The 14,982-nt window shown below is 39.2% G+C and overlaps 1 protein-coding gene across 7 annotated transcripts in view; it reads right to left on the bottom strand.

Moving 5' to 3' along the window:
- RBM39 (RNA binding motif protein 39) overlaps positions 1-14,670 on the bottom strand; it is a 34,854-nt gene extending 20,184 nt beyond the window's left edge. For 2 of the 7 annotated variants that reach the window (XM_056121092.1, XM_056121093.1), the window contains exons 1-8: positions 14,320-14,670; positions 13,591-13,655; positions 11,783-11,832; positions 7,413-7,607; positions 5,058-5,123; positions 4,907-4,960; positions 1,080-1,197; positions 539-691 (exon numbers count right to left, since the gene is read on the bottom strand). In XM_056121092.1, coding sequence (XP_055977067.1) covers positions 539-691; positions 1,080-1,197; positions 4,907-4,960; positions 5,058-5,123; positions 7,413-7,607; positions 11,783-11,832; positions 13,591-13,641 — 687 coding nt within the window. In that variant the 5' untranslated portion in view covers positions 13,642-13,655; positions 14,320-14,670. Of the gene's footprint in view, positions 1-538; positions 692-1,079; positions 1,198-4,906; positions 4,961-5,057; positions 5,124-7,412; positions 7,608-8,585; positions 8,659-11,778; positions 11,833-13,290; positions 13,364-13,590; positions 13,656-14,319 lie in introns of those variants that run through there. The other 5 variants (XM_056121095.1, XM_056121098.1, XM_056121097.1 and 2 more) reach the window with 4 other exon arrangements.
- Positions 14,671-14,982: the final 312 nt, after the last annotated feature.

The following is a 14,982-nucleotide window of genomic DNA, read 5'->3' as shown; positions in this document are numbered from 1 at the left end:
GGCACCAGAGGGCACTAGATATCAGAGCTGGTGTCCACACTTGTATGTGAGAACTCCGTAACACACATGGGCATTACGGAGTCATCAATATTGGACTCCCCACCCTAAAATAGACAAATACTAATGAACTAATGTTTTCATATATTCAGTGGAACAATCTTGCTACTGCCTAAAGTTCTTCCATTTGAAAGAGGAAGGATAAATTTTAACTGCTTCTATGCCCAACTAATGTACTTCCATTTCTCAGATCTTCATAAAACATGACTTCAAACTTAAAATTTAAAAATTTTTCTGGTTAGAAACTATGTTAGCTCCAGAGTTTAGACAAACTCTTCGCATAGTGAAGGCTAAGGTTTGATCCCTAACATAGGGTATAACTGTGGAGGCCTGATTCTCCTAACACCACAGGGCTCAAGCAACATCTGGTGCAATTGATAAATTCTCATCAGTACAAATTCCCCCTGAGCACTCTCAGTAAACACTCCTACCCAAAAAATATGATATCAACACAATCAAGGTACAGTTAGAAAATAATTACCTGGGATGCCTGTACTATGATGGGCACTCCCAAAACACGTTGGCCAGTTAATCCTATAGCTAGAGGAACAGAGCTAACGTCAACAAATTCCACATAAGCAATTCCTTTAGAACGTCTTGAATTTCTGTCGGAAATCATCCTCACATCTCGAACCTAATTAAAAAAGAAAAAAAGATTTAAAACAGGTTATTTTGTGCAGCCCACCACTTTAGGCATTATGAAAATAATAATGTTGAAGGATTTTAATGAACAAAGAAGCTATTGTTTTGACTGATCCATAATGATCAAATCACCCTAAATTTCATTATGTAAAGCATATGGCACCAATGAATTATCTCCACACATCTCTATTATTTCTTTGCATGAGTCAATTTGAAATCTACTTGCTTTCTCTTTGAAACATTTGCTAGGTAACCTCGAACTCTATTAAATGCCACAAGGCAAAACACAATTATAAAAATTCCCTAACCAAACTATAAATAGAAAGATGCTTATTTTATCTGTTATTTCCACTAAACCCACTTACATAATGTACAATTACCTTTCCTACTGTAGAGAAAAACTCTTCCAAATCCCGTGGCCGAATTCTAGCCGCCAACTGCATGCAGAAAACTGTCCTTGCATCTCTTTCCTCAGGAGTTAGATTATCAATTGGTTCCCTGAGTTTAAAAAAATAAAAAAGGTTATACTGAATTAAAATTGATTTCAAAATAGCTTAAAAACAGATTCTTTAGAGAAGGGATACAGATTATCAGCAAAGCGCATGTCTTGAATCTGATCCCAAGTTTGAGTGGCAGCAGCAGCAAAGTAATTATTTTCAGTAGCATAACAAAAGCACAGCAGGTAGGAGTTTGCCTTGCACACAACCATCCTGACCTAAGCTTGATCTCTGGCATCCCATGTTCCCCTGCAGACCAAAAACAAAACACAAAAGGAACAAATAGCAACAGAATTGATTTCAAAAATAGTATCAAATTTGACAACCATTCTGTTCTGTAACAGCGCCACAACCTGGGTTTGAGCCCAAGGAAGGGGACGGGTGAGAAGGGGATAAAATCCAAACATAAATCTGTTCTGTGTAGAAATGTTATGGACTTTTCATTTTGGGTCTCCTAGACAGTGCTCTGTAGATTTGCGAAACCTATTCAGAATTTTGCTTTGTTTTTATACCACACCCAGGGCTGGAGCACAGCGGGTAGGGTGTTTGCCTTGCACGCAGCCGACCCGGGTTTTTACCAGGTTTTATTCCTCCATCCCTCTTGGAGAGTCCAGCAAGCTCCTCGTGACATATTCGATATGCCAAAAACAGTAACAAGTCTCATAATGAAGACGTTACTGGTGCCCGCTTGAGCAAATAGATGAACAAGGAGAGTGCTATGCTGCTACCACACCCAGAGATGCTCACGTGCTATTCTGGCTCTGCGAAGAACTGCCAGTGCTCAAGGAACTACTTGGGTTCCTTGGGATTTAACCTGGCTTGGCCACGTGGAAGGCAAGTGCCTTATCCACAGTACCACCTCTCAGGCCCCTCTACTCTCATAATTGGCCAACTGGAATATAGTTCAATGTCCCAAGTACATAAAGGAGCTCGGGGCCTGTCATTACACAGGTCATCCCAGACGTGTTTGAGAAATCCAGGGCTTCAATTAGCAATACCTGGGGGAACATGTTGTGCTGTGAATCAAATCTAGATGGAAAGCATCCTAAGCATACACCAAACCACTGTAATACATCTCCTGGTCAATTCTTAACAAAAGGTTTCTGGGCTACTCCCAGAAATGCACAGGGATTACCCCTGACTTTGTACCCAGGAAATCACTCCTGGTACTGCCCGGGGGAATCATACATGATGTTAGCGATCAAAGTCAGTTCAGACACCTGCAAACCTTACCCACTGTACTAGCTCACTGGGCCGCAAATCTAAGCATTTTAACTAATTATACAAAAGATACAACAGGATTTTCTTAGAAAGGCCTCCCCAGAGGTGCTCAAGAGTCTGGGTGCCACTCAATGATAACCTGATATTTGAGTATTATGGCCCAGGGTCACCACCCAATGATGCTAAGTGGCCCAGGAATTGACCAAGATTAATTCACATGGTCTTGGCCCTGTTTATTATATAATTAGATCAGTGTAAGACTACACAAATTTACTATAAAAAATTTTATTTTGCAGTGCTAAGCACTGAGCACAGGTTTCAAGACAAATACTTTCCCACCCCTATAGCCCTACAACTATTTTCTACTGGCTATAGAATAGCCAGAAAGATCAGGAATGGCATTCATTTGTAGACAGCTCCTTTTCTATGTGTGAGGCTATGGGAACCCAGTATAGAAGAACCTCCCAGTATAGAAGAACAAAAAGAAAATAAAGACATAACCAATATAAACTGATTTAACAAAAAAGCAATACTGAGATTCACTTTAAGTCATTTTTACAGTCTTAAAAACTTTAGAGGGAGCTGGAGCGATAGCACAGCGGGTAGGGTGTTTGCCTTGCATGCCGCTGACTCAGGTTCAATTCCCAGCATCCTACATGGTCTCCCGAGCACCGCCAGGAGTATTCCTGAGTGCAGAGCCAGGAGAAACCCCTGAGCATCGCTGGGTGTAACCCAAAAAGGGAAAAAAAACTTAGAAAGGCACGCATGTGAAGTAACAACAGATGGTATTTCATAATTCTCAGAACATTTAATACAAAACATTGCTGAGACTAAAGTCATGCTGGAGAGAGCATGTGGTTCGCCCTGGTTATTGTCTCCAGCAAAACACATGCTCCCCAGAACAGCTAGAGATCATTAAGCAGAACCAGAAGTAACACTTAATTACTAAGTGTCATATAAACCACAACCCTGACCACCTCGAAAACCTAACTTAAATATATCATCAACATACTCTGACCATATTTTGGACTTGCTAAAGTACTTCTGGAGTCTTATTAAGAAATCATGAAGTAGTTTAACCTACATCAATTGTTAATGAACCAGGGAGATAGAAAAGTACTGCAGCACAGTGCCCCGGGCTCTATCCCCAATACCACATGGTCTCCCAAGTACAATTGGAAACAAACCTGAACACCCAGACAGGAGTATTAAGGAACTACTACAGGATGTGGCACAGAAACATTACAAATAAATTAAAAACCTTAGTGTCTGTTACAAGAATCCTTGAAATCACCAAGGCTTTCAACAAATCTAAGGACAATGAAAATTTATCAAATAAAGGGGCTGTAGTGCTAGTACAAAGGAATTTGCCTTCTACATGGCCAACAGGGTTTAATCCCTGGCCTTCCATATGGTTCCCTGAGCTTGCCAGGAGTGATCCCTGACCTCAATTTAGGAATAAGCCCTAAGCACAGCTGCATGTGACCAAGACAAATAATAAAAGGTAAGTACCAAAGTTAAAATATGCCTTTGGACAGAAGTGCACCAGAATATTCTTAAGAACCTGTCGCCATTTAACAAAACATTCCTCAAAGAAAAGTGGTGCGCTGCACAGAAAAAAGATCTATGCTTGTCAGGAAATATAATTCAAAAGGCTGGAGGTTAATGTCTTACATGGACTCCTAGGTTTAATCCTTGGCCCAGCACAATTCCTTGAGTACCTCCAGGTAAGACCACCAGGACTGTGAAGAGCTAAGATGGCTCAAAAGCCCTGGAAAATGAGCCATGGAGAAACACCTCCTAAGTATCAGGAGAGTAGTCCATCCCACCAAAAGAATCAATCTGGAGCTAAAGATAGGAGGCTCGGGCTTCCATCCTGGCACCATAGGGCATCCTAAGCAACTAAAAAAGAGTCTCACGTAAGCCCTAGAACACGAAATATAGTCCAAAAGTAATAATTTGGTTAAGACTTTGGAAATTCTCTTCAGAATCAAACGGTAAAACTTGTGATTAGAAATTATTTTTCATTAGACTATTTTAAACAAGTATCAATGGTCAACAAGCTTTCTACCAGCCACAACAGAAAAAAATTCACTTGAACATCAGAGATAGTAAATTAGAACTTTCATTAATGGGCCTGGGAGATTCTGGTTAATACCCACAGACAGTGCTCAGGGTTTACTCAGGGTTTATTCATGGGCTGTGATCTGGAAACTTTATGTGACGCTAGAACATTAGACTTTGTGAATCTGGGTCACGTGCCATAGTTACTATCATTCTACTAGTAGTCACTACTATTTCTCTTAGTCCTGGTCCATTCTATGCTTAATCATTATTCAAAATTTCAAAATTCAAATAATCTGTTCTAAATTCACCAAACAAGATATACTATTGTCCAAATGGCCAATAAATGCAATTTAGTGACACAAAAATCCCGAAAGCTTTACAAATGCTAAAAGCTCCAAAGAAAGAAATGGGACAACAGCTACCTCACAGGGCTCTTGTCTTTTCTGAATGGACTTTTGCTTCGAGAACGTCGTCTGCTGCAAAGTTAAAAAGTTTCAGAAGTTACTCAAACAAGCAAGTCACCATTGGGTCCTTGAAAAACAATTTAAACAATTCAGAAGTATGTTTAAAAACCTTAATTTGATGCTATGAGGCAACCCAATCTTTCCTCGGATGGCACTGTTAAATTTTGGTCCGGAGCTAAAAAGGAAACACAAAATTACACTAGTTACAGGGTTAGGGTCTTGCTAAGATCGCGATCATGCGCTCTCCAGCAAGTTTAACATTGTTTAGGCTACTTTTCCACCTCAATTAAGAAGAGGAAATAGAGACATTCTCTTAACTATCCCAGGCAAACTGTTCTGACAGTTATCTCTCCTGGGCCGAGAGGTGCCAAGACCAAAGGTTACAGCCTCAAAAAATATTATTATTCTGAAAATGCTTGCTCTCATTTTCAGTCTATATTTTTTGGTAATTATGCATTTATGAATACATTCAAAGTATTAAAATAAAAGTGAATTACCCTGAACTTTTACCAGGAATAATTATAAAGATTAAGTTCTGCATATCTTTTGTCAGAAAAAAATATATGTGCTTACACATATATATGCAAATTCATACATATTTTCTTATTTCAATTAGGGAGTTTTTTAAATATATAATCTTGAAACTCCAGCTTTTCAATTTAACACTGAGCCTTAAAAGACCACGAAGCACATACCTCAGTGCATCATACCTCAGTTCTTAGTGACAAAATATAGTAAAGTTATAAAGGAACTTACTCTCTAGGGAAAAGTTTGATTTGAGGGCTTGACACACAAAATCATTATTTTCCAAAAGATCACATATGTTAAGTGGTATACAACAAAGACAAAGAGTATAATTTTCACACTACCTGACTTAATGGGACAGGTTAGGTGTCCCTAGTGCCCATCCTGCTATCCTTTTTCCAGAGGGTAGCAAAATAAAAACATCTAGTTATACAATCCATATTTGGATTTCTTTCATAAATTCTTTATGTACCTACAACATCTAAGCAATTCAACTTGATTGTGAAAATATACATTTATAGGATAAGATAAGGTACAGAACCATAAGCTAAATTCTTTTCCCTTTTAAGGTTAAGTTTCTGTTTTTGCCTCAACAGTTAAAAAAAAAAATCACGAGAATCCCAAGAGAAGAATGAAATCAATTAAAGTTATACCAGGATTACAGCCAGATTTCTTGTATTTATCACTTAACTGAATGATACTGAAAACTTATTCAAGTACTCCTCTTTCCCCACCTGTTTATGTTCACTGTTTAAAAAGTGTATTAAATTTTTTAAAATTGGACCAAAACCAATGTTTCCAAATAGAACATTCGGAATTAAACTAACATTGATTGTGGTTCTTTAAGCTATTTGAAAGTTTTATGAGAGGCTGGGGAAGATAGCGCAACTGCTGGAGTACATGTACAACATTTAAGAAACCCTGAGTTCATTTTGACACCCACACGACCCCTGGAAATTGTGGGGTGTGGCAACTAAGCAAAATAGTAACATTCTTGAAATAAACAGCTAGGAAAATATTTCAGATACTCTTTAAGGTTTAATAAGCCAGAAAATCAAAACCTGAAATGCTACTATGTTAATGGCTTCAAATAATGCCAATAAAACATTTTATTAATGGCAGGTTAAAGTATTTTAAATATTTACATTCTTACAACTCAGAATTGCTGTCAAAGCTGAAAAGTAACTTGTCCAAAGTGAAAGATCCCAGCTCTGATTCAGGTCTATCTGTTCTATTTGTCTTTTAATCCTTTTGTCAACCATTCAAATTTTAGAGCCGAAAGGGACAATTTTCAAATATTCATTCTGTGCTTTTCAATAGTAACTACTATGAAAGAACATCCTAGAGCAATAGGGACCACTAGATACAATCCTTACTACTTTCCAGATACAGAAATAATAGTTATATTCAGGTAGGCTCTTAGAATCCATTTTGAAATTTGAGTAACTTATAACTATAAATACAAATGATGTGATGAGCCCAATATATCATTAAGAACATACATCAATTTCACAAAAGGTCTGTCATTTCAGCTGGAAACAGCCAGACAAAATTATAGCGAATTATATATTAGATACAAAAACTTATCTGAACTTCAAAATGGTAAATAATGTATGTTCAGTAAGAATCTTATAGCTCACACATTTTAGTATTTTAATTTGGCACTCCAGTATTAGTTCTTAAAAAAAAATAAACTGGAATATTGATTTAGTTTGGAATGGCATACACATTTTTAAGATAGAAGTAACAAAACAAGCTGCATGCCCAGTAAAATTAGTTATGTCTATGTTCATGTATTTTTATTCCCACTAGTCTTTTCAAATGCCATTATCCTTAAAAGTAATCATTTTTTAAAAATGTAGCAACAAACAAAAAAAAAATCCCAATTCAAATCATACAAATTACAGGATTCTCTTAATAATCATAATGAGTTACATACTAAGGACTTCTGTAGCGGCCTCTGAATCTGCGGTCTCGACTTCTTGAACGACTTCGTCTTCTTTCTTTGCTTCTACTTCTCTTCCTTTCACGACTTTTACTCTTTTTCCGTTCTCTATCTCGACTTCGTTTCCGTTCCTTACTTTTGCTTCTTTTTCTTTCATGACTACGACTTCTGCTCTTGCTTTTTTTCCTCCTGAGGAGAAAAAGGTTTCCATTATCTTGCCGCCTTAAGAATATGTCAAAATATACTTTCCTTTTATGGTCAGAAATTTTGAAGTATTTTTGTAAATTAATTTTGCTATTGTTTTATACAATGGGTTTTAATACTTGTGGAAAATTTCTAAGATAACACCCATCATTGCCTTCTACCAATGAAAATCAGCAGTCAGATGCCAACATTTGAGAGGGCAGAGGTTATACCAGTATCATCTACTGTCAGAGCTTTACGGAAAGGGCTTGGGACTTGTAGGTCTCTATATCTAAGGTATTACTGTAATTGATAAAACAAAGTAATATACGGTATAATGTTAACAATTAAAAACTGTTAATCATGTGTAAAAGTACTCAAATTTCATTAGGTCAATTCTGATCCAACTTACACACATGAATATTCTTATTTTCAAAGGACCATACAAGCAACATACTTTGGCTTAGAAATAATGGCAAGTAACAAAACTAATGCGGTGAAATACATTGACACTCGTAAAACTGACAATACAATTTGATTTCCTGTTGTTATACCACAAAGGTTTGCCATGTTTATTACCAGTTTAAACAAGCCTGTAGGGTGCAATAAGAAAACATCAACACCTTTATAAATCCTCAAACTCTAAAAAGCTTTTTAAAAGCCAATTATAGCATTCTTTTCATTCCGTATTCTTTACAATAGGTCACCCACAGTATTAAATCTTATAATCTGTATATATCTCATTGCCAAATTTTAGAGGTGCCTTCAGATATTACAACATAAATTGAACGCTTAAAATATTCCACTAGATGTGTCTGTATTTAGTGGCTAAAAACCAGAAAATATTTGACACCCTACATCATTTGTAGATTTAGTTAAATGTTTAGTCCTTTAAACAGCGGAAGAGCAACTGAAGTCTGCCTCAGTGAACCTGTAAGCAGGTCATCTTAGAGTGCATTGAAAATAGAAAATGAAGACACCCACCTTCTGGAATCTTGAAACCCACACTCCAATCACAAGGAGATGTAGAGCTTTCCAAGGAGGCAGAAACTTTTGTCTAAAATTTCAAGATAATCCACCTGACTGTCAGAAATGTATATGCTAGGTAGCATGACAGAAAATAAGGCTATGCTTATTACTTATATAGAAGTCATCAAAGCAATGCCAAGAATAGCAACATTCCAACTTTGTTGCCTAAAAACCTGAAATTCTCTCCTAAACAGTTCTATGACAGCACTAATTCTATTTCCTAAATAAAATCACCTAGAGGACAAAGTAAAAATTCCATCCACCACAAAAATTTAAAGCTCTAAGTTTTGCTCAGCTCATAGAGGTCCTGTGGCCAGAGGCAGACAACCTCTTTTATCACATTAAGCCAACTTATTCTGCCAGAGGAAAGAACTCAGAAATTGGTAAGCTACCTTCACCTTAAGACTTTTCTGAGTCCCCACCCACATCTGAAGGCAACCCCAGACAGGTAAAAAGACAGCAACACACTAAGACATTTAGAAAATATATTCCTCTACATAAAGTCCAGACCAAAAAAAAAATGAAGGATGCAAGAAAGCATTGTACTTCTCTATGACAATTTGCTGCTTCAAAGAACATTGCGTCAAACTAATGAGTGATCACAATCCACACTAACAGTCAAATCCTGTTACAACTTAAAATGGACTTTCCAAAGTCTTTAGTGGCAGTGGAATTTTGTACTGAACATCATTGAAGTAAATGGTCCACTGGGCTGGGCCTTTGGACTTTTTGGTTATATGGCCTCGGCTGTAAAGGTGTTTTGCTATAACTGGATTTGACCTCTTCCATGTAAGAAGATCTAAATTTTAAATGCAAAGTACTCTGGAAAATAAGAAAAAAAAATAGAAAAGTCATTTTCCCCCAAAATTTATAATCCACACCACAGTAGCCAATATATATTAACTGTGTCATTTTAATGTTATCCTTTTTAAAGCAATTCCTAAGAGTTTCACTGAAAGGATGTTGGTTAAGATTGTGAGACACTCGTTACACTAATGAATAGTCCCAGAAGGCAAGCTCAGATTAAAAGGAAAACTTGAAATCTTGCCAAACTCAGGGTATGCAGATTTCCAGAAAGCATATTATATTAAACTTAGTTTCCTAAATTAGCACCAGAATATAATTGTGTGTATTCAAGAATCACTATTTTTCAGAAGATTTACTGTTCAGTCAACTGAACTTCTCTAAATGTATGTGCCCTTGCTACTGTAGCTACATCCGCAATGTTCACAACAAAGCCATTAACTTACTTCCCTTTGACCAAGTCTATAGGAATATATGTGTTACTTCATATTTTTATCCTTCAGAATAAAACCTTCGAGAACTTAAAAATTCTTTATATCGACCCCCTCCCATGAAATAAGGGTGAAAAGTTCCTGATTAAACAAGGCAGTATGTATAACTAATTAAAAAAATTAAACTAGGCTATGAGCCTTTTTTTGTTCGTACTAGGAATCAAACCCAAGACCAGACACACGGAAGACAAAGTGCTCTCTCTATAGCTAAGCATCAGAGTGCTTTGCAGGGGGCTTCCATTTGAAGAACCCTATGGCCAATTAGAGAAAATTGTCCATTGTTGTGATTAGTTCCCAAAGACTTCACACTAGAGATATAAAATCAATCTTCAGCCTCTGACAGCTTTATGCTAAATTACTTATGAAAATTTTGTATCCTTAATAATCTTAAATAAAAAAAGATAAATCAGAAATAGTGATAAATTGAAAAGTAGTGTCTAAGAACGGTATAGCAAATAACAATGCCTTAAAGTATACAACCTTTCAAATCACAGTTTGAGGTATATTTAGTTTTTGAGCCCATTACCAGACAAGAGCTTGGAGGTGCATGTGGTGCCAGGAATGGAATCTGGGCTATCTAAAGGCAAAGCAGATACTCAGCCCACTGAGTTCTCTCCTGGTCTAGGATGAGACCTTTATCAAAATACTAAATCTAAAAATTAAAACTATATTTTTCAAATTTATATACATATATTACCAACTTCTAACAAAATTGTGTATTAGAATAATTAGGAGCTTGGTAGCCTGGAAGGTCTAAAGAGGGCATTAAATTAAGGCACAACTGGTTGCCTAACAAAGACTAACTCAAACACAAAGACCACTCAGATTGATACCTATAATCTATTTTAAATGAGGAACTGTAACCGATTCAAGCTTCTGCCAGAAAATAATGTAGGGTCAATTCTACAAGTTAAACAACTTTGAATCCATTATGACTGTTCAATGAAAATCATATTAAAATCAAGTTAATGCATTAAAGTGTGAATAAACTAACCTTTTTCATTAACTTAACCTAATAAAAATTCTTGTGAGAATACTGAGAAGTTTACAAGAAAAACAGCTCATAAGAACTCACAAGAGGCTATTTACCATCATTTCTTATTATTGTGGAGTCATAAGCATGACAAAATGCATATCAGGCTCATCAATGCTTATAACATGACCACTATATTTGGAATCACTAATTTTAGAAGTTAAAACTCCAATAGGATCCAACTTTATAAAGTGGATCTGATTTAAACTGTTTCAATTCCTTACATACTGTTAGTATGTAACATTAGTGGCACACTCTCCGTTCCCACTTGGGGTTACTATTTAACCACAACGAGTAGCATAAATAACAAGTTTTTAGACTTTCCATTCTTAAATACAGTAGTTTAATGGTAGACAGTTAAGATTTTAGGAGGAACTGAGTTGTTAAGCATACCATCATCACTACTGTTAGCAATTAAGCAGTAAGGAGTGTCAACAATTCAATTTAAAACAAAGTGTACTTTTAATGATCTGGTTACTTGCAATGTTTTATTTCTAGTCCTCTAACAGTAGCTATTGATAGTATTTTAAGATAAACTCCCAAACAGAAGCTTTTATTTGGATTGTATGGATGAACTTAAGAGTTTTTGTCCAAAAGGTGTCTGAAACCATACCCTGAAATCTAGGCACAGTGTCCATACCATAAACAGTTTCTGATTGCAAAACATACAGAACCACTTGTCTAAAAGAGGCAAAGAAAAGTTTCAGAAGAGAATCTTAATTTTGGTGTTTAACCAGAGGAACAGGAATTAAGACTTCAATTACATAAAAAATCCTGTGTCCATTCTCCCCCACCGCCCCCCCAGGTCCCTTCTTAAAACTTACTTTTTGCTACGTTCTTCATGGCCGTTAGCACTGCTCAACTTGTTCTCATCCTAAGCAGGGTTGATAGAAGAACATCATGAGGACGAAGTGGTAACATTTCAAGTTGTCAAAGGGGAAAGGGAATAGGAATAAGAAAATACAAAACAATTTTAAAACTAATTACTTATTTATATTTTACAGTGGAAGGCTATAAAAAAATTTAGATGGGTATGTGTTTAACCACTTTGTTGATTACAATTAGTCATCAAGATACAAAAATAAAAAAGCACATTAACATGTTCAATTTTACTTTCTTATAGTTACATTATAAGTTATCATCGAGATTTACAATGTTGAAGTGGTTAATGAGGATTTCTACAAAACATGAATGAAGTCCTGTTTTCAGCGTTATTCCACGATCTACGGTCCCTTTGGTCAGTACCATGGCTCTATTTCTGCCTAAGCCCCAAGTGGCCATGCTAGCAGCCAGCCACTATCGATTTCCTGTGACCGATGCCATTCCTGAGATCTTCGCCCATTTCCGTTGGAGGGTTGGGACTGTAAGAGCTTGATGCCACCTCTGTCACACATCTCGCCCTGAAGCAAACAGGGATTCACACTGCTTTAGTAATGTTGACTCCCAAGAACCCAAGAAAGTCAATTAATAATCCACCAGTCCAGCCTAAACATTTTCTACTTCCATACCTGTTTACATGGAATTTCATCCATGTTAAATCTAAAACACATGAATCTTAACATTTAAAAAGAAAAGTAGCTCTTCAAGAGTTTATGCATCACAATACTATAGACACTATTCAAAGCTATAAAGAATTCATCCAAATTGGTACCACATGGCCGTGCTATACACTACAAAACAAATGTATTGTTTAAAAGGTTTAGCGCAATGTTTAAGATTTGAACACCAGTTAAAGGAGAGTAAGAGCTAACTTAGAAAGCTTACAATTTGTGACACCAGTGATAATGCATGCATACTGCTATTTTCACCACCAACTGGTGAAAGAATGAAGACACTACTTTTACTGTGATACTGAGATGGGTCATAGTTTCTATTATTGGCTAAAACTATTCCTTTGTAGTTTTTAGTGTGAAATATTATGGCAGGGACTAATTAAAAATAGTAATATAATAAGGAGAACAGTAAAACAGTCATCAAGTGACTAAGCTGTGATACTGCCTCTTTTGCCTTAAAATTTTTTTTTTTAATTCAGGGATCCAAGAATTTTAGAAATTTTTAACTGAGCAGCAGATCATTACCTGCCTGTTTTAGTATTTGCTATCACCAGTCTTTTATATATAGCATAATAAATCTCACCCAGTTCTTCTTATAAGATGGTTGTTTATAGATTTGCTTGCCACAGACTGGTTATGCTTCGTTATTCTTGGACCCCTGCTATTTTCCCAAACCACTACATTCACCTTTTTGCTATACCAAACTGGAGCTGGTAATTCTTAGTTGAGTCATTTTACCTAGGGGACCACGGTACAGCGATAAGTCACTCAATTACTACCTTATGATTGACAGTTCACACTGGAATCAAAGGTGAATTCATGGGAGTAGAGGTGAGATATCGTTAGGCAAGTCTACAAAGAGAGATAGATGGGCATTTATTCATCACGCTGAAGTGAAACTACTGCACAATATTATTACATCAATAGCATATATTTACTTTTGTAAGTTACACGTAATGCATCTCTGATAAGATAAATCAAGAGGGCTCCGGGGAGGTTAGTTTACATTTCAGCAGTAGTTTCGTGAATAATGCTAAATTAAGAAAATATGTCCACCTCACCGACTTGTTTTCTCTCACCTTCTTGTAAGGAGCCTCAAGCATTGCTTCAATATCAATATCGTCTGCCATTTTTCTCTAAACGCCTAGAAAGACAAGGCAATCCTCGAGTCACGCGGCGTCCAATCCGGCTCAAACGCCTTTTTTCCCTTCCTCTCTCTCTCCCCCGCGTCCCCGCGGCCTAACTCCCCAACTCCAGCCAAGCCTGCGCCGAGCCCCGACGCCCTCGAGCGCGACACGACGCGCGTCCCCGAGCGGGGCAATTTGCGAATCCGAAACGCCGGTTCGACCGGACACGCTCGCCAATGTGCTCAACGGGCGGCTCCCAACGCCGCGGCCATGGACGCCGCGAACAGCAGCCGGGCGCCCCCCGCACGAGCGCCTCTCGGCGAGCGAAACCCGCGCTGCCATCTTAAGGGCAGCAGGAAACTCCCCGGGCGGGGAGGGGTTGGAGCCATGGCAGCGTTCCGCTGGCGCCATGTTGGGAGGCCGCGGCCCGCCCGCTCCTCCCGGGGCCGGGCCGCCATTTACCCGCGACCTCCGCGGGGCGCGACCCCCCGCGGGCCCCCGACCCGGCCGGCCACCCGGCCGGCGAGGAGGGGCGCCGTCCCCGCCGAGAGGCCCGTTTCTCCGGAACCTGCCCCCTCCCCCACCCGGCCGTCGCCCAGGACCGCCCGAGAGTGGTCTCGCCGTCCAGAAAACCCGCACCCGCCGAGAGCGCGGCTGGCACGGCGGCCGCCGCCTGCTTACCTGGGCGGTCTTTCGGACCCCTGTGGTGCTCGGTGGAGTCGGGCAGGGGGAGGGAATTGCTGTTGCTGCCGCCGCAGTTACTACTGTTAAGCCGCTAGGGCCAGGCCGCGGTACCGCCCAGCCCGAATTTCGGGCTCCGAGGGCGGAGAGGCCCGAGCGAATCTAAAAGAAACAATGGGATTAGAAGAGGCCGCGCGGGAGTGCAGGACGGCGGCTTCGGCAGCTCAGGATCCACCCCTGCGACAACGTCGGCAAGCGCTCCGAAATGGCGGCGGCTGCTTCCCTGTACTCACATTCACCAAGACACATACACACACACACACACACGCACACAGACACACACACAAACACACGGGGCCTCACGGAGCCCTCAGCACGGGCTCTCGCGAGAAGCTGCCTTTAGTTCCAGACCTGAGCGGCCTAAGTATCGCGAGAACTAAGTATGCCACCGCCCCCCCCCCGCCCCCCCTCCTCGGCGACCGTGGCCCAATCTCGCGCAATGATTGCGCCACAGCTCTTCCCATCCCCCATTCAAAGAGGCGCCATTGACCACCCCCTCCGGAGAGGCGTCCGCCTCTCGCGAGACCGCGAGAAGTGCTCGGCGCAAAGACGGTTGGTGCACAGCCTGTCAATCAATCAGGAACCTCCACGCTGAGTGGTGCT

Source organism: Sorex fumeus, unplaced genomic scaffold, assembly GCF_029834395.1.
Source record: "Sorex fumeus unplaced genomic scaffold, SorFum_2.1 ptg000044l, whole genome shotgun sequence".
Classification (NCBI taxonomy): domain Eukaryota; kingdom Metazoa; phylum Chordata; class Mammalia; order Eulipotyphla; family Soricidae; genus Sorex; species Sorex fumeus.
Note: the sequence above shows the minus strand (reverse complement) of the source record. Positions and strands in the feature narration are given on the sequence as shown.